Source organism: Macrobrachium rosenbergii, chromosome 9 (assembly GCF_040412425.1).
Source record: "Macrobrachium rosenbergii isolate ZJJX-2024 chromosome 9, ASM4041242v1, whole genome shotgun sequence".
NCBI lineage: Eukaryota > Metazoa > Arthropoda > Malacostraca > Decapoda > Palaemonidae > Macrobrachium > Macrobrachium rosenbergii.
The window spans coordinates 40,503,239-40,522,608 of NC_089749.1; the positions used below are offsets into that span (position 1 = coordinate 40,503,239).

The 19,370-nt window shown below is 35.7% G+C and overlaps 1 protein-coding gene across 1 annotated transcript in view; it reads left to right on the plus strand.

The window, feature by feature from the left end:
• LOC136841713 (uncharacterized) overlaps positions 1–19,370 on the plus strand; it is a 175,222-nt gene that overhangs the window by 32,997 nt on the left and 122,855 nt on the right. Inside the window, 3 exon segments of the mRNA XM_067108935.1 lie at positions 11,852–11,971; positions 12,963–13,205; positions 13,207–13,797. Of these exon segments, the coding sequence (XP_066965036.1) occupies positions 11,852–11,971; positions 12,963–13,205; positions 13,207–13,797 (954 nt within the window).

Below are 19,370 nucleotides of genomic sequence, written 5' to 3' on the forward strand. Positions count from 1 at the left end.
TGAATCTATCCTCAAACAAAGGCCTACTGGAATTAAACACTGAAATACAGAACTAAACTTTATTTGCAAATTTAACGAAAGTAATTCAGCAAAAACTACGGACACATAAATGTAAATAATAACTAAAGGGAATTTTAATACACAATCCATCGAATTAATGTTTCTAGACCAGCCAGTACTAATGACTAACACCTTGGTCATCAAATAAAATAAACAGGTCAAAAATAGGTCAAGTCTAGTATATTCCCAATGAGTACATTCTCAACTTCTTACTCAGCGGAACATCTGAAGAAGACAAGCAAAATCTTCTTTAGTTTCCCAAAACACAAAAACATACAAATGTGGGAATTCTTCTCACATTACTCAAAAAAAGATATATATTATAGAAATGGAGAAAACAATCTACAGTTTGGTAAATAGATATGCTCCTTACCTCGAAACCCAGTGTTCAAATCAGTTCTGGTATTGATCACAACACTTCTCAAACTTCGAGACTTTCAACAAGGTTCAATGTTGGTCTGGGAATGATTCCCTTTACCCAATCTAATTCCTTCACTCCTCAGAACTCCGCCCGAAAGACACGCACAAACACACGTTCCTCACCAGAACCTGGACACTTCTCGGAAACGTACATACAGTGTAACCTCACATAATCCCATGCCTCGAAAACTTTATATTGGTGTGTTGGTTGTTAACAAATTTCAAAAATGCATCAGCATCACAGTCGTACCGAAAGTGTGTGAACATGTCGTCCTCGTACCTCCCATGATTGCCCTTTAAGCTTCCCCCCTTTGTTTTATCAGAGGTACGTGGACGACACGTTCACACTCTTTCGGTACGACTGTGATGCTGATGTATTTTTAAAATTTGTTAACAACCAACACACCAATATAGTTTACCTTGGAAAAGGAGGTGGACAATAGATTAACTTTTTTTTGGACCTTCATATTGTTGATGGATAACCAGGGCTTTTACATGGAGTTTTGATGAAGAGTGTTTTTACAGGACTTGGTATGAATTTTTACAGCTCTTGTTTTTTTTAACTTCAAGATTAATGCTATCTCGACTCTACTCCACAGGGCTTTTACTCACACATCAAACCAGTTTGCTCTCCACCAAGAAATTTTATTCCTAATAAAATATTTTAAAGACAATTGCTTTCCATCAAGCTTGTGTTCAAAGGTTCTAAGGAAAATGCTGAATGAAAAAATAAATACACCACCTACGATCTTTACTGCATCAAAAATGAAAATGTTTTCTACTTTTCCTTTTCTGCACAATAGTATATTTAGGAGGAAATGTCTACATATATTTCAGAAAGTTCTCTCCACTATTGACCTTAAACTTGTTCCAAAAAACCCACTAATGACCGGGTCAGTGTTTCACTTTAAGGACCATCTCGGCCCCCTTTTGTCTTTGAATGTTGTATATAAATATACATGCCCAGGGTGTGATCAAGGGACTATGTTGAATGCATGAGAAGGCTGCTGAGGGTTTGCATTGAAGGACATAGAGGACTTAGTTTTAGAACTGATAGTAGGCTGTCCAACCCTGAACATTCCAACTTAAGAAATCACTCCAAAATAAGTAAAACCTACATAGAATATAAAGACTTCAGAGATGTCGGAAGAGTTAACAATGGAATTGACCTGAACATTTTAGAATCTCTTTTAATAAAAAAGACAGTTCCAACTCTAAATACACAGTTGTCATCTACACAATTGTTTGTAGCCTAATTTGATGTTTTACAGACATGTTGTCATTGTTTTTTAAAATGTTTTCTTTCATTCTCCTCACTTCTACTGCTCAGGTGGGTTCTTGTGTTTAGTTTTATGTTGAATCTGTTTCCCTATTTATCTTTCATCTTATACTTTTTATTGATTTTGTGTGTTTTAGTTTTTTCAATATAATTTGTATGAATGTTTTTAAATGCAAAGTTAAACTATTATCATAGTGTATAAAATTTTTTCAGCCTTGAAAATGCAACTGGACAGTACATCATGAAACGTTGGCTTATAAATTGTTTTATGTACAAGATGCCTGTCCCTTCGCTTCACCTTGTGTGCTAAAGAGCAACGGCTCGGTTCCTTCTCTTTTGTATATTTGTTTGTCCCCTATAGAAATCCGAACCGCTTGACAGACCCAGAAAAAATTTTGCACATGGCTTCTACGTCACCCCAGGAAGGTTTTTAAATCAAAATGAAACCCCTACCCCGTGACAGACATGAACACAGACAAAACAAATTAAATTTTTGTTTTTAGTCCACCTTTTCTTCAGTAATGTTCTGGGGATCATGAGTAGTGTGGGTGGAAAGTTCCAAGTTTTTTCGTGATATTAAACTCATCCCACTGCAAAGCCTCAGACTATGGTAGCCCGACAAATGCAAATTTCCTCATTAATTCATTAGTGTCTTCTTCGTTTTTACCTTTGGAATTTGCTAATAGCAACTGCTTCGTGACTTTATGGTGGCGTATTTCGTTATAAAGCTGGTTTAAATGGGTTCAGGAATAATCGAAATATCACACTTGGACACTCCAGTGTTTGATAGTTGGAATTAATTATCATGAATTGGCAAAACACTTTAGTGTATACAGAAGATGAGTATCTTTGCACGTTGCCTGTTACTGATTACAGGCAGTCCCCGATTTATGATGGGGGTTCCGTTTTTACGCCACGCCATAAACCGAAAATCGTCGTAAACCGAAAAATCGTCAAAAATCGTCAAAAATCATAAGAAAACCTTACTTTTAATGCTTTGGGTGCATTGAAAACGATGTAAACTGCATTTTTATTGAGTTTTTCATAAAAAAACCTCCAAATTATGATTATTCTGCCGTTTTGGAGCCGTATTTCTTCCGTCGGATCAGCGTACGACGTGTCGTAACCCTGGAACATTCGTTGTAAACCGGGAAATAATTTCTGATGAATATATTTGAAAAGCGTTGTAACGGAATGTCGTAAGCCAGACCCGTCGTAAACCGGGGACTGCCTGTACTTGGAAGGTAGTGACTGACAATTCTAGATTAAAACTGTACAGGAATGTAGATCATTACATTTGGAAACATTTTCCGAAAGGCACTTGCAGAATCTACAATGCAAACAGGGATTAAATTAGAAATGGCAACTACTGCACTTCTACAAACGTTGCAGCGCTCACAGCTTACACAACACGACAGTTCATACCTTATGCTGATGTCATCATACACAGTAAGGAATAGTATTCCCGTCATTTAGGAAAATAAAATTGTTTCTGGTTATATATTAGAATGATATACTGTATATTCATTTCTATCTTTTATCAAAGCGCATTTATTCAAAGCAATAAATAATCAGTTGCCTAACATTCCTCCAAGAAGAGAAAGATTTTGTTTGATTCACGATTACGTTATTACCAGGGTACGAATTGACCAAGTTTACAGATGCGTGCGGATATGTGTAGCGATAAGTTTTTGCAATGATCCATGTAAATTTATACTTCATTCTACATTAAGGAATTTGATGTCATTGTAAAGATAATTTGTAATTTATTCTATTTTGTTAAAAAAGATCCTAAAACCAGTATAATGAATATGTACAGTATCATGAATTGAAGTTAGCTGTAAAGGAAAGTGTTTTTCCCCTTTTTTTTTCTTAATATGAAACTGTAGCAGCAATTCACTTAATAATAGGAAAGAAGTAAGAAGGCATAACAGAGTAAAGACTAAATATTTCCTATTAAAAAAAGACGTCTATTCTCATACAATATTAATGAATGAGTTTAAATTAGAACTGAGGGGTTGGTTCAGCTTTTTATGAATTGGACAGTGAAGTTTACTTTCATTATAGTAACACATGCCATAAAAAGACATCATTGGCCTAGGCCTATAAAAAATTGTCTGTATCACATGGAAATATTGTTTTAAATTTTTATTGCATGATTTGGACTTATAACGGCCTACAAATAGCGTTGAAGAGTCTAACAGTGAAATGAATAACGTCTATACATAATTTATTCATATTCTGATCATAACGGCCTACAAATAGCGTTGAAGGGTCTAACAGTGAAATGAATAACGTCTATACATAATTTATTCATATTCTGATCATAGCGTTTGAGATGCTTCCCAGGTGAAGTACAGTACAGCTGCAAACTGTCACGAAATTGATGCTGAGAGAGAGAGGGAGACAGTTTATAGGTTGTTATTCAGTGTTCTAGGACAGTGTTGGGTTGGATATATATAGTATATATATATATATATATATATATATATATATATATATATATATATATATATATATATATATATATATATATATATATATATATATACATATATATATATATATATATATATATATATATATATATATATATATATATATATATATATATATACAGGCAGTCCCGGTTTATATATATATAGTTATTTAAACTTATATATATACGTTCGATATATTATGGCGCTTTTCAAATATATTCATCAGAAATTATTTCCTGGCTTATATACGCATGTTCGGGGTTATTATATATTGGCGTATATATATATATACGGAAGAAATATGGCCCCAAAATGGCAGAATAATCATAATTTGAAGGTTTTTTGATGTAAAAACTCAATAATAATATAGTTTACATCGTTTTCAAATTGTTTAAGAGCATTAAAAAGTAAGGTTTTCTTATGATTTTTGACGATTTTATATACGATGTTATATATATAGTATATATATATATATATTTTCGGTTATATATATATATATATAAGAATATATAATATATATATATATATAGGGATATATATATATATATATATATATATATATATATATATATATATATATATAATATATATATATATATATATATATAATATATATATATATATATATATATATATATATATATATATATATATAATATATATATATATATATAATATATCTATATAATATATATATATATATATATATATATATATATATATATATATATATATATATATATATATATATATATATATATATATATATATATATATATATATATATATATATATATATATATATATATATATATATATATATATATATATATATATATATATATATATATATATATATATATATATATATATATATATATATATATATATATATATATATATATATATATATATATATATATATATATATATATATATATATATATATATATATATATATATATATATATATATATATATATATATATATATATATATATATATATATATATATATATATATATATATATATATATATATATATATATATATATATATATATATATATATATATATATATATATATATATATATATATATATATATATATATATATATATATATATATATATATATATATATATATATATATATATATATATATATATATATATATATATATATATATATATATATATATATATATATATATATATATATATACAGGCATTCCCGGTTTACGATATTGTTCCGCCATTTACGACGTTCGAGGTTACTGACGCTTTTCAAATATATTCATCAGAAATTATTTCCGGCTTACAACGCATGTTCGGGGTTACAACGACTTACGCCGATGCGATGGAAGAAATATGGCCCCAAAACGGCAGAATAATCATAATTTGAAGGTTTTTTTTATGTAAAACTCAATAATAATGCAGTTTACATCGTTTTCAATGCACCCAGAGCATTAAAAGTAAGGTTTTCTTATGATTTTTGACGATTTTCGACGATTTTCCGGCTTACAACGATTTTCGGGTTACGACGCGGCGCAAGAACGGAACCCCCGTCGTAAACCGGGGACCGCCTGTATATGATTATTATCACTTTTGTACGTGATTCATTTATCACACATTACCACAGGTGAAAAATAAGAAATGGGGTGTAGGTCCTGACCGGTTTCGACTTTATTTCCAAGCCATTGACGAAGGACTGATACAGAGTATGAGAAGTCACAAATATATATACTACAAGAACAGTACTGACGAACATACACAACCGTTAGAGACTACATATCCCCACTCAGGCCGTTGTTGAGGTAGGAGTGGCCTTTAAAACTCATTTAGCTAAAAATCACAATAGACTCTCAGGGGACATTGCTGATAAACAGACCATACCCCACCTCAGATCCACACCTGACAGGTGTCATGGAGGCGGAGTTTGGAAACTCATTAACATTACTACCCTCGTACTGTGTTTACAAATATGATAATCCTATTTTCATACATCTCTACTGCCTATCTTAAAGTTTAAACAAATTGCAAATTTCTTTTGATATTAAAGGATCAAGTTTATACATCCCTTGACTGATATTCATATTATGGTTGTAACTTTCTTTTATAAAGCTAGATTCAATGATGTTCCTTTCCAGTGCATTATTAGAATATACAATCCTTTTGCCCCTTCCCAGTTGATAGCATGATTGTTCTCACTAACATGTACAAATATACCACTGTTCCCTTGTGCATATCTCACACATTTCTTATGCCGTCAATTATTATTATAAGGCAAAACAAGCAAATTTTTTGTGTTGTAAGGTTCTTTCTGGTTTTGATACATAGTCTTTTTTGCCACTTCAAGTGCACTGTTTAATACACTATCAGGATATGAAAGATAATAATATGAAAGATATCCCTCATCTTCTTAAGAATTTTGGTGTTAATGTCGCACTTAAGAAGAATACAACAATGAAAAATGTACTTATCAAGAACTCCCCAGACAATACTAAAGGGTGTATATATAAAATTCTGTGTAAGTCTTGTGACAACTTTTATATTGGCCAAACCGGGAAAGCACTGAAAAAAGAATTGAACAGCATAAGAAATGTGTGACATATGCACAAGGAACAGTGGTATATTTTGTACATGTTAGTGAGAACAATCATGCTATCAACTGGGAAGGGGCAAAAGGATTGTATATTCTAATAATGCACTGGAAAGGAACATCATTGAATCTAGCTTTATAAAAGAAAGTTACAACCATAATATGAATATCAGTCAAAGGATGTATAAACTTGATCCTTTAATATCAAAAGAAATTTGTAAATTGTTTAAACTTTAAGGTAGGCAGTAGAGATGTATGAAAATAAGTTTATCATATTTGTAAACACAGCACGAGGGTAGTAATGTTAATGAGTTTCCAAACTCCGCCTCCATGACACCTGTCAGGTGTGGATCTGAGGTGGGGTATGGTCTGTTTATCAGCAATGTCCCCTGAGAGTCTATTGTGATTTTTAGCTAAATGAGTTTAAAGGTCACTCCTACCTCGACAACTGCCTGAGTGGGGATATGTAGTCTCTAACGGTTGTGTATGTTCGTCAGTACTGTTCTTGTAGTATATATATTTGTGACTTCTCATACTCTGTATCAGTCCTTCGTCAATGGCTTGGAAATAAAGTCGAAACTGTCAGGACCTACACCCGTTTCTTATTTTTCACCTGTGGTATATATATATATATATATATATATATATATATATATATATATATATATATATATATAATATATATATATAATATAAATATATATATATATATATATATATATATATATATATATATATATATATATATATATATATATAATATATATATATATATATATATATATATATATATATATATATATATATATATATATATATATATATATATATATATATATATATATATATATATATATATATATATTATATATATATATATATATATATATATATATATATATATATACATATATATATATATATATATATATATATATATATATATATATATATATATATATATATATATATATATATATATATATATATATATATATCTATATATATGTATATATGTATATATGTATATATGTATATATATGTATATATATATATATATATATATATATATATATATATATATATATATATATATATATATATATATATATATATATATATATATATATATATACATATACATATATATATATATATATATATATATATATATATATATATATATATATATATATATATATATATATATATATATATATATATATATATATATATATATATATATATCTACTGGTCACTTTTACCAGACACTTATGTAATTCTAATAGCCACAATGCCTCTTAACTTCTAATTTGCGCTTTTTCAGTGGATATGCTTGTAACTCTTAAGTTTAAATATCCAAACGGAAGAAGAAATTGAAGAGCCTGTGAGCACCGGTCAGGTCGGCAACACGAACTCCTTGTGAATATGGAAATGCGGGTTCGCTTCCCACGACCGGTGTTCACAGGCTCTTCAATGTCTTCTTCTGTTTGGATATTTCATCAGAGTTACAAGCATATACTAAAAAGCAAGAATCGAGAAGTTAAGAGGGCATTGTGGCTATTAGAATTACAACACACACATATATATATATATATATATATATATATATATATATATATATATATATATATATATATATATATATATATGTATGTATGTATGTATGTATATATATATATACCCAGTTAATCATCCAGGTGTTCAGTTAATCTGAGGGGAGGTGTTAGAAAGGGGAGACAATTGGCTTGGACTCTGAGCCCTTAAAAGTACTCTCTGACTCCTTAAAGTTATTTAGTTATTTCAAATTGAAATATTCAGTTTCTTATGAGGCATCAGCCCCGGTACTCATGAAAAAAAATCATTATATATATATATATATATATATATATATATATATATATATATATATATATATATATATATATATATATATATATATATATTTATTTATATATATGTGTGTGTGTATATATATTAGTATATATATATAATTATATATATATATATATATATATATATATATATATATATATATATATATATATATATATATATATATATATATATATATATATATATATATATATATATATATATATATATATATATATGTATATTGTTGTAATTTTAAAGCTGAGGTCTTGCTAGATAAATGGGGTATAAGGATGATGTGCAGCTTACCTTAATTACCACCAAAATCTGGACTCTGGCCTAGGGGACAGCTAAAATTACAAACAACAAATTGCCTGAAAGGCTACTTCAAGGGGGAAGTGATTAGATAAACTGTGGGGTTTAACTTAATTCATTATATTTACAAAGAAAACACATCAAAAGAATGATAGTGTAATTGTAATTCTGGGGTAATGAGGCAAAAACACATGAAGGGAATTTCATGAGGGGGGGCAGATTCGGGATCCCACTTCAAAGTTGTTGATAAAGGAGCAGCGAGGGCAGCTACACACACGAAGTGATACAGTTCCACTGACGGGTAGTCATCCTGCAATCGAACACTTATGGGTACTTAACTGGGACTAACAGTGTAATGAGGGAATCGATGAATTGCATGGAAGATGCCTGGATTGAACTCGAACATCAAGCGATTACGTTACTCTTTGTATAAATGCTTTGCAAATTAAACAGCACAAATTGTGAGTAGTACAAGTCTCCCTGTAATTATACCGCACTGTGAAAGGGAAGGAAACACAGTTGGAGAATAACAGGGAACATGGCTAAGGAAAACCTTAAATCCTGGTACATTACCTATCTTTAGGAGCTGAAGTTCTCTTCTTATGGGGGACCAGTGAAGGAGGGAATTGATTCACTTCAAAAGTTACTTTCCTAACAGCCACGTGTTTGAAAAGGACAGTGGATAGAGCGAGGGACGGAGCTCTGGTGTCCGTGGGGCCACCGACAATTCTGAGGCCCTAGCATCTTGTCCAGGGCTCTTTTATAGCATCAGAAGTAGAGTGATGGCCAAGGTACTCTCCAACAGCGAACTGGAAACTATGGCAGTTTTTGCTATAGTAACCTCCATTCACACACGAATACGTATTTCAACCATAGAACAACTACGTCTCACAGTGAATGGGCTATCTATACCTACTTTTAAACAAGTCGCTATAAAAACAACCACATTCACGTACCGACGTCCAACGCTCTGCCCACTTTTCTACAAATCTTACGACCGGTGGTGAGCGTAAATAGGGCGCCTGATAGACAACTTGGGAAGCAAAGTAAATTAGGGAACCATGCGTACACATAATCATTATGGAAAGCAAAACTGTAGTCAGGTTGTTGGCCCTTGTCAATTCTAAAGAAACCTGGAGCCTTCCACTAAAGAGCCAACAAGGTGATTTTGTTCTGAATTATTATTATTACTTTGAGTTTGGAAAGAATTTAACTGATTGGATATATTTCTAAAATTATGTATACCCACACATTCACAAATTTTTTCGCTTATAATATTATTTTCAACAGTGCCCAAGTTTCCGTCAAAGGCATTATTTAATGTAATGAGGACGCCTTCAATACATCTTTTGTTGGTTCCGTCAAAGCATTTACTCTATACACAGTTTTACCATTTTAAAAAATTATTCTATGATCCCTTTCCCAGGCGTTTCGAGCTATAGAGCTATAATTATTCCCCACTTTACATGCTGAAATATGTTCATTTTTTCATTTACCAAACGAACGACCGCTTTCACCGATATAGCAAGAATCACCCCAAGCAACCAGTAGCATAAATACCAATATCTTCGGACAGGTTTACAGGGTTGTTTTTTATGATTTTTCTCTCAACAGTGTTAGGGTACTGGGATAAAATCTTGTACCCGTCTTACTTTATTAAATTTTTGCGAAATATTTGTAAGCTCCTCCTTGCTGAAAGGGAGTGAAAGTGATTTTTGGAATAGTAATTGTTCAGGTCTTTCCCTTGAGTGATAATACATCCTCTTAGCTCTAGAGAGACAACTTTCTATAAAATATTTGGAATAACACAATTTTTGAAAACTTTAAGCTTAGAAGTTTAACTCTTATCTAAAAAACTTGGATCACACGCAGTATATGTTTAAAAAAATAAATTGGTAAGTACGTTACTTTTCACTGTGGCATCATGGTCAGAGTAAAAATGAATGTAGGGATTAGAATTTGTGTTCTTTCTATAAACAGAAAATTTAAAGGACTTATTAATTTTGTCTCTATGTACTACAAGTTCTAGAAAAGGTAATTTATGATCTACTTTTTCATCAGTGAGCTTAATGGAAGGAACGTAACAATTCAAAAGCGATAAAAATTTATTGAAACATTCTTCATCAGATTTGTACACAATAAAAATATCATTCACAAATCGTACCCATACAAACGGTCTAAGATCGTCTGGTAATTTTTCCACATATATTCTCTTAAAAAACTCGATGCACAAATTAGCGAATATTGGAGAAAGGGACAAGCCTATGGAAACTCCAGCTTTTTGTTGAAAAAAGTTACCTTCAAATTCAAATACAGTAGCTTCCACTAACACTTTAATAAGATCACATAATTTATCAGTAGGTAGTGTTGGTTCAAAAACACCTTCTTCAGCAAGAAATACCAAATTATACAGGACAAATTGTAGAGAAACTTTCGTAAAAAGCCAGACAATATGCAAGCTGTATGTGGTACCAACACAACCACATCGCCAAACTTTACCAATAAAATCAAGGCTCTGTCTTAAATGTGAGCTCAACACTTTACCAACCAAACTTCCTAAAATTTGTTGTCTTTTTATAAAAATATATGCAATAGTAAATTGAGGTGCTGTTTGTTCATTACAAATGTAGAATGTACTGTTCGATATTGACATACTAATGAAGGAAATCAAGTTGTGTGCTTACTGTGTTTTAGGTTGCTAATGCTCTATTCAGCATAAAAAATAACCAGTTTAATATTGTACATTACTTTGATTTTGGGACAAAAAATCACTCTTTACTCATTACACATCCCAAGTACTTTTAACATGATTTTCTTTCAGAGCACAAATAAACAAGTACGTGTTTGCAAGTCCATGTTCCTCAGTCTACATGGAGTTTCTAATGGACGTCTAGATCGAGTTCTTCAAGCAGTAAATTGTTCTTTATCTTTTGCCTTGCAGGTACCGTAATTTTTTTTTATTTTTACTATTATTTTCTTACTTTTCTTATTATAATGTACTTACAGTTTCCTTCACAAGGGGTGACATCATGAAGTATGAGATGCCTTCACATCTGTGTATGCTCTTAGTCTCTTTGTAACAGTGTCAGACAAACACCACGAAGTAAAATTATTAGGAATTTAGAGACCCCAGAATGAGTAAAAGGATGCAAATTGAAAATATGACACAATACTGAGAAATGTCCTGAGACTGCTAAAAGTTATGGGTTTGGGCAATGGATAACGCCTGAATACTTTATGTATGTATGAGCTAGTAATTACTGTACAGTACAGTATAGTGAGATTGATTATTAAATTGCTAATATATCACCTTGTAGTCTGTCAGATTTATTGATAGTTATTAAACCAGTTCCATTTTTTGAATGCATGATTCATTGTGCATTTCTTGTATAATTTGGTCCATGTTTTTGCTATCCATTTTTTCACAAAGGGGAGTCCCTAGATTGATTTGAAATGCCAAATGTAGGTTATGCTTTGGTAAAGCAGAACCACATGAAATTTAGTTGTAATCGTTAAATGGCAAGACAATTTCAGCCTCTAAGCACTTAAAACTGAAAAAAGAGGATTTAGACGGAATGGACAGCAATATAAAGAGATCCAGAAAATAATTGAGATGAAATACATGGAACTAAAGGTGATGTGAGAGAAAACCCCATATTTGCACTAGAGCTACACTAATAGAAAGGAAGCAGGAGTGGATGTAAAGAAACGGCTGAAAAGTAAGTGCAGCTGTTATAGAAGCCAAAGGGACACTGCTGCAAACAACCTTTAGTACTGTAATGCCTACAGCACACTAAGTGCGTTGCACTGATGCCATTAACCCCCCCTCCATTATGGGGGGAAATTAGCCTATAAATTGTTTGTGTTCTTGCTAAAGGGAGACAGCCTGAATATTTTTGTATGTTTGTTACAACAGTCTTCTATTTTTTCAGGACAGAAGAGGTCAGCATACCCCAAGCAACAAAACTTCCGAAGAGGACGTAAAATTTGTTGTTGAGCACATTGTTGCTATGAGGCAGAGGAGGCAAAGTGGTTTTGGTTCTTTAGCATGCACAAAGGAACATGGACTTATGGCAACTCAGATGCCTTCAGAAATGCCTGTTGTAGGAGGGAAAGAAGTGTCTGTGAAAAGGATGTATACCTCTTATAAGATGCTTTGCAAAGAAGAAGGGAGACCTCCCTGTCAGCCTTTGGGTTTATAGACGCATTGAAAAAAATAAGTCTCAAGAAAATAACAATAATACTACTGAGACTGTAGCAAACACTGATTCCTCTTGTGATCGTACTTTTGTGATGCATACTCCTCTTGAAAATAACGCAAGACAAATTTTGGCAGTGAATGTAGTGAATGCCAGTGAAGGGACCAACAGGATTCTTAATGAAGTCACTCATGTGTCCAGAAAATATAATATAATGTCTGACGATGGAAACGCAAGGAAACCTGGTTGTACAACTGTGATGAGTCGAGAGGAACGGAAATCAAAAAGGAATCGAGGTCACTCATATTATACTGCAACAGGCAAATATAAGGATGAAAAATGTTACTTTGATAAAGAGTGTGGCTGTAAGTACAGGTGTATCCCCAAACTGGGAAGTTTCGAAATTCGTAAGAAGATATTTTCAGAGTTTTGGAGGCTAGCTGATTTTTCACTACAGAATGCCTATATTGCAGCAAAAGTAACTATATCTCCAGTTATAAAAAAACATGACAAAGCATCAGACAAGTTTGCAAAGACATGCAGTAGAAATTATTACGTCCAGTTAAAGGTAAAGACTGATGATCAGTTTTTCATTTAGTATGTCAGCAAGTTTTTCTATATAAGATCAGAAATTTTGTGCTCTGCATCATTGTATACTCGTGCATTATTTTCTTGAGAAATATGAAATCAATGAGCCATTAACCATGTTCATTCATTTGTCTGTACAAGGTATCTAATAAGTCATACATGGATTTCACGAGTTATGAATTAGGAAATTTTATTCTAAGAAAAAATTTATTAGAATTTGAAGTGGATCAGAATGCAAATCCAAGAATTTGGTAGTGTAGCTACTTTTCATCCTCTAGGGAGTAACTCTTATGGTCCTACCAGAACTCCATAAGACAGACCATCCAATATCCAAGAATTCTCTCATTGTTAGTTTTGGCCAGAATAGTGCCTTTGGTTTGACACTGCGATCAAGTATAAAGGGACTCAAGGCAAGAGGGCTCTTTGCCCTGTCTACAACCATTACCCAGTTTTCCATTCATCCTTCTCACAGAGATGCGACAACAGTGCACGAGTCAGCCAAATACCCATTATTCTTTTGGTCTGTGCAGTAAACAGATGCAACACACAAGACAGGTCGCTCGAGAAGAATTTTACTTTCATGTTGCCAATTTAGGAAAATTCATGGATTTTGTTGCAGGAAAGTCAAATGCTTGGTCTTATGCCCTTGTAAAAGTTTTAGTTCCTTACTATTGCTGCAGTTAGACCTAATTGATAAATCCCGGTAGCTGGTAGTACATCCTCCAGAGTGGGGGTTTTGGATTAGGCTACGTAATGCGTTAGACTGGGGGTTCTCTTCGTCTCCTCTCTCTGTAAGCTTTCGAGCTTGCTTCAAGTAGATTTGTCTTTCTCTCTCTTGAGAGAAAGTTGTGTTTCAGTCCTTCATGAGGCTCTTTCTCTCCTCACTTTCCTGGTCTATGGACTGGGTTTACAGGCAGCAACAGGTTTGGAGTGTTCTCCATGCTTTCAACCCTTCTCATCATAATCCTTAGGACCACATAGAGAGGGGTTTGCACAGCTCATTCACACAGACTGTTGACTTTCGTTACCCAACCTACAGGTTGGGTTAGATTTGCCAATAGTCCAGGGTTGTTCTCCCCATCTTCCCTTGGTCAGGTGATCAGGATGATAGGGAAACATTGACTCTTCCCCAGCTGCTCGCTCAGTTCCCAAATTCTTGGTTTTGAATTGAGTTTTCTGTGAGCAATGAGCTGTTGTTCATAGTCCTTCCATGGTTGGATGGCCTTGGTGACAGGAGCATTGTGCCCCTTCTATCTCCAGCTCTTCAGGGCCATTAGAGAGGGTCTAGCACAACCTGGTTGTGCAGCTCAGGCACTATCGAGGAGCTTGATCTTTGTATCGAGTTGCCTTTTACCACCTTCTTTCAGATCTTTTGCAGGGAGGAAGAAGGCTGCTGTTTCTAGCTCTCCCTGTGGGAGGTCTTGATAGACTTCCAGCATTAGGTCCTTTTCTGGAGGGAGAGGACTAACAGGGTTCACACTAACAATACCATGAGTACCACTACACCCAAGGCTTTGTGCATGGGCAGCTACCATTACCTGGGCTCCTCCAGTCCTGATAACAAGGCAGACCCGTGTGGTCAAAGTTCTTGGACCACCAGATGCACGGATGCAACCACTACTCTGGGTTCCCTGGTACCCAGGGGTACTGATCTAGTTTAGCAAGCCAGGCTATCTTGGCCATCCAGGGTACCTGTACTACTAGTATGGGACCTTTGGCTTGCGGGGCCAACATGAGCAGGTGAGAATTGAACATCCAGGTGTTCATTCTACCCCTCCCCCATTTCCTTTGGAATGGGTCAGGGGTCCAGTGAAGTGATGAGGCCCAAGCAGTCCTGTCATCCAGACCTAGTAGGAGGTGATTCTCCTTCCCTCCTTTCTTTCCTGTAGAAGTTTCATCTTCTAAGAAGGTTTTGGCATGATCTTAGATAACCCTTGCCTATGTTTTCCTGAGTATGCCTTCCACAACCCGCTGACAACCACTCATGGCCTTGCTCAATTTTAGAGGGCCAAGGGTGCCAGGGGCCATTCAGCCTTTTTTCCCCTGCTTCTTCATAGATTTCCAAGAAATGAGGGTTGAATAAGCATCATGTCTAGGATAGGAAGTGTTCGCACTTTCTTCCCAGCCTTTTCTCAATGAAGTATGTACCTGTATTGTTCATAGAATCAGACAGGGTGTATGCCCAAGTGTAGAACAATCCCTTAGGGGTTTTTTGATGGGCCTCCTCCCCCCCCTGCAGGAGAGGCATCTCAGGTTTTCAGCATCAGGGTTCCATACACCAGGATATGGATACCGAGACACAGGCTCCTTTTTCTGTAGCTGAGTGAAATTACAATAATTCCTTAAAGAGGAAACTTAAGGAATTACTCAGCCTCATCTGTGTTGGACCAAATTGGCATCATCTGCCTTTGGGTCAGGCTTGTTTTCCATTCCACCACTACTAACAGATGGTGCTAGATTGGTTACTGGCCCTAAGGAAGAGGCTGAACTGCTTCATCAAGCTTTTGAAGCTAAGCAATCATCCTGAATATTTTCTTACAAAATGTGAATTTTGCATTAGGGATGTTAAGAAAATTCTTGATTGTCTTGGTAGCTGGGGTGAAGAGGATCCTGATGATTTCCTCCCTTTGTTTTTTAAAAAGGTTTCTAAAGTTCTGTCTCACAAGATTAGTAGATTCTATAGATTTTTAGGTCAGTGTAGTATCTTTGCGGATGAGCATAATCTTAGTTTTTATATATGTAACTTACCCAGTAATTACTTAGCTAAGAGTTTCTACTCGAACGGCAGTTAGAATTCTGAATTCACGGTAGTGATTCTTTTGTTTGTATAGGTGACTATGCCCCGCCCACTTTCGGGGTACAAAAGAGGAACAACACCGCCAACACGACAATTTATTTCTACTGCTTGTAGTATCAACACCTGGTGTTGTTACAGTGGTTCAGAGTTTTGGAATTCGTATTGGTTTTGTATTTTCTTTTTTGGTGAAGTATTTGTAGCCGTTTCGGCATTTTTTCATTTGGCTTTTCATGGATTTGACTTTTTTGACTAGTTAGGAAATGTCCGACACTAGTAGTTCTAGTTTCCGGTATTGCAGTAAGGGCTGCAGTACATGGATGACAAAAGCGACCTACGACTCTCACACCCTTTGTTCTGGTTACAGAGGTCAGGTTCGTTCAATAGATTTGACTTGTGACGAATGCAGAGATTAGGGGGAACAGAAATGGAAGACCTTAAACTCTCATTTAGCAAAGCTAGAAAGAGATAGGAAGAGGAAAGCAGCCGCTAAAGCTAGCGGAAAAGTAGCTAGTCAGGCTTCAACTCCCATATCAGATAAGGCTGACAAATCTATTTGTTCTCCAGCTGTAAACCCTTCCCCACCTGCATCAATTAATTATTCTAAACCAGCTACTCCTTCTCCTGGCTCCATCACTTCCGAACCCGATCGCTTCGCCAGCCTTGAAAATAAATTTGAGCAGCGCTGAAATCTTGTTGTAAGTACAGTGGCCCAGTTAGGGGCATCAATGCGTGTCCTGATGGACAAATTTGAAAATAGTGCAAAAGGTGAAGTGTCAGTGAAGGAGGCGGCTGTTTCGTCCCGCTGATTCTCCTAGGCGCAGGTCCCTGCCATACTCCCTGCTACCTGGGAGGAGGCATACCGGTAGCCCAAGGGAGGTCAGTGGGGTCTGCCCATGAGCAGTCGTCCCCTCAGTCCAACCTGTTGCATCCCAGGTTGCGACCAGAGACAGCCGCTGGAAAGGCATCTCGGAAGTTCATTGGTTTTCTTCTAGTTCTGAGGAGTCGTCGCCTCGCAAGAGCCGTCTTTGGAGTTTTTCTGACAAATTTTGCCCGCTGAAGAGATGATTTTCAGGTAAGGATCAATCCTTGCATCTCACTTGCAAGAGATTGAGGGAGCCCTCCTTTAGTCCTCAGCCGTCACGCAGCAAGTGGGACACTCCGGAACATTTCTCCTCTCCTCTTCACCAGGAACGAGGTTCTAGCCCGATTCTCCTCTCGGGCGGGCAGCATCAGTCTTCTAGTAAGCGCCCTGTTCCCTCGGCTCGTTGAGTATTGACGAAATGTCCCGTTGAGCGCCAGGAAGCAGACAAGCGCCCTGTTGCAGCCAGGCGCCCTGATGCGGCTAAGCGCCCCGATGCTCAGCACCCTGACTCGCGAAGCGCCCTGAAGTGGCCGGACGTTCCCTTTCGTCGGAGCACCCCAAAGCTGCCGATCTTCCCATAGAGCTCGAAACCCCTCAAGTCTCCAAGCGCCCTGCAACTTCCGACCAGCCTTCTGCTTTGGACCCCTCTCTTGAATTGTTGCAACACAAGTTGAATAACATCCTTAACCTTTTGCAGAAGCCTACAGCTCAGGCTCCCCCTGATTTAGTTGTGATGACTTCTCCGATCTCTTCGGCAGATGAAGATGAGGAGCAGGATACATCGTCGACGCCGTATGCGTCTCTCCTCAAGTGCCTTCATCAGCATTTCATGGAACTTTTCTCTCCAAGCTCTCTGTCCTCTCCAGGTTCGTCTTATTTGATGAGCTCTCAGTCTGTGGATTCATCTCAACTACCGAAGATGGTTCTCTCCAAATCTTCGAAGAAAGCTCTTCGACTAGTGGAGGACTGGCTTTCCGAGAAGAGGGTTCAAGGGAGAGCTTGTTTTAACGTTCCTCCCTTTCGTCTCTCGCGTATGAGGTATTTGTCATACGCAACGGGAGAAGCTCCTTCCCTGGGAGTGGCTGCCTCCTCCCAGGGGGACTTCTTTGCACTCATTGACTCGGCACGGAGATCGGCTCTCGCGTTGGCAAAAACCTTCTCGGCACAGGAGATGGATCATCTTTTGAAAAGTATTTTTAAGGCCTTTCAGGTGTTGAGTTTTCTTGACTGGTGTTTAGGAGCACTTGCCAAGAAAATTCAAGAACCAGCTCTTTTGTGCAATGAACTCACAGGCCTGGATAATTTTCTGTCTTGTGCAGGTAAAGCCGTTAGAGATGGCTCTCATGAATTAGCTGCACTGTATGCCATGGGCGTCTTAAAGAAGCGTGAATTCTAGGTCTCATTCACTTTGAAGGGTGTGACGGCCTCACAGAAATCAGCTCTACTGTTTTCTCCTCTGGACAAACAGCATTTGTTTCCTCAGTCCACCATAAATGAGATTGCAGCGAGCTTGCACCAAAAGTCAACGCAGGATTTGTTGACTCAGTCGATGAAGTGCCAGAAGGATCAGCCTGCATTCTCAACTAAACCATCATCTCTGCTCGCGCATCTTAAGACATTTCATGGAGGAATTCAGAGAGCGCGCCCCAGGGCCTGAGGTTTGGTTAGATTTGCTCCCCAAGCGATCAAAAAATCTTCAGCAAGATCATCCTCTCGCAAGTGAGGATTTAGTCCTTCATGCTCCAGTAGGGGCCAACCTTCGTCTCCTTTGGGAGAGATGGAGCAGAAGAGGAGTGGACCAGTGGGTAGTAAAAGTTTTAAAGGAGGGATACTCTATCCCCTTGAAGGAGAATCCGCCATTGACCGACACGCCTGTCGTATTGACAGCCTACTC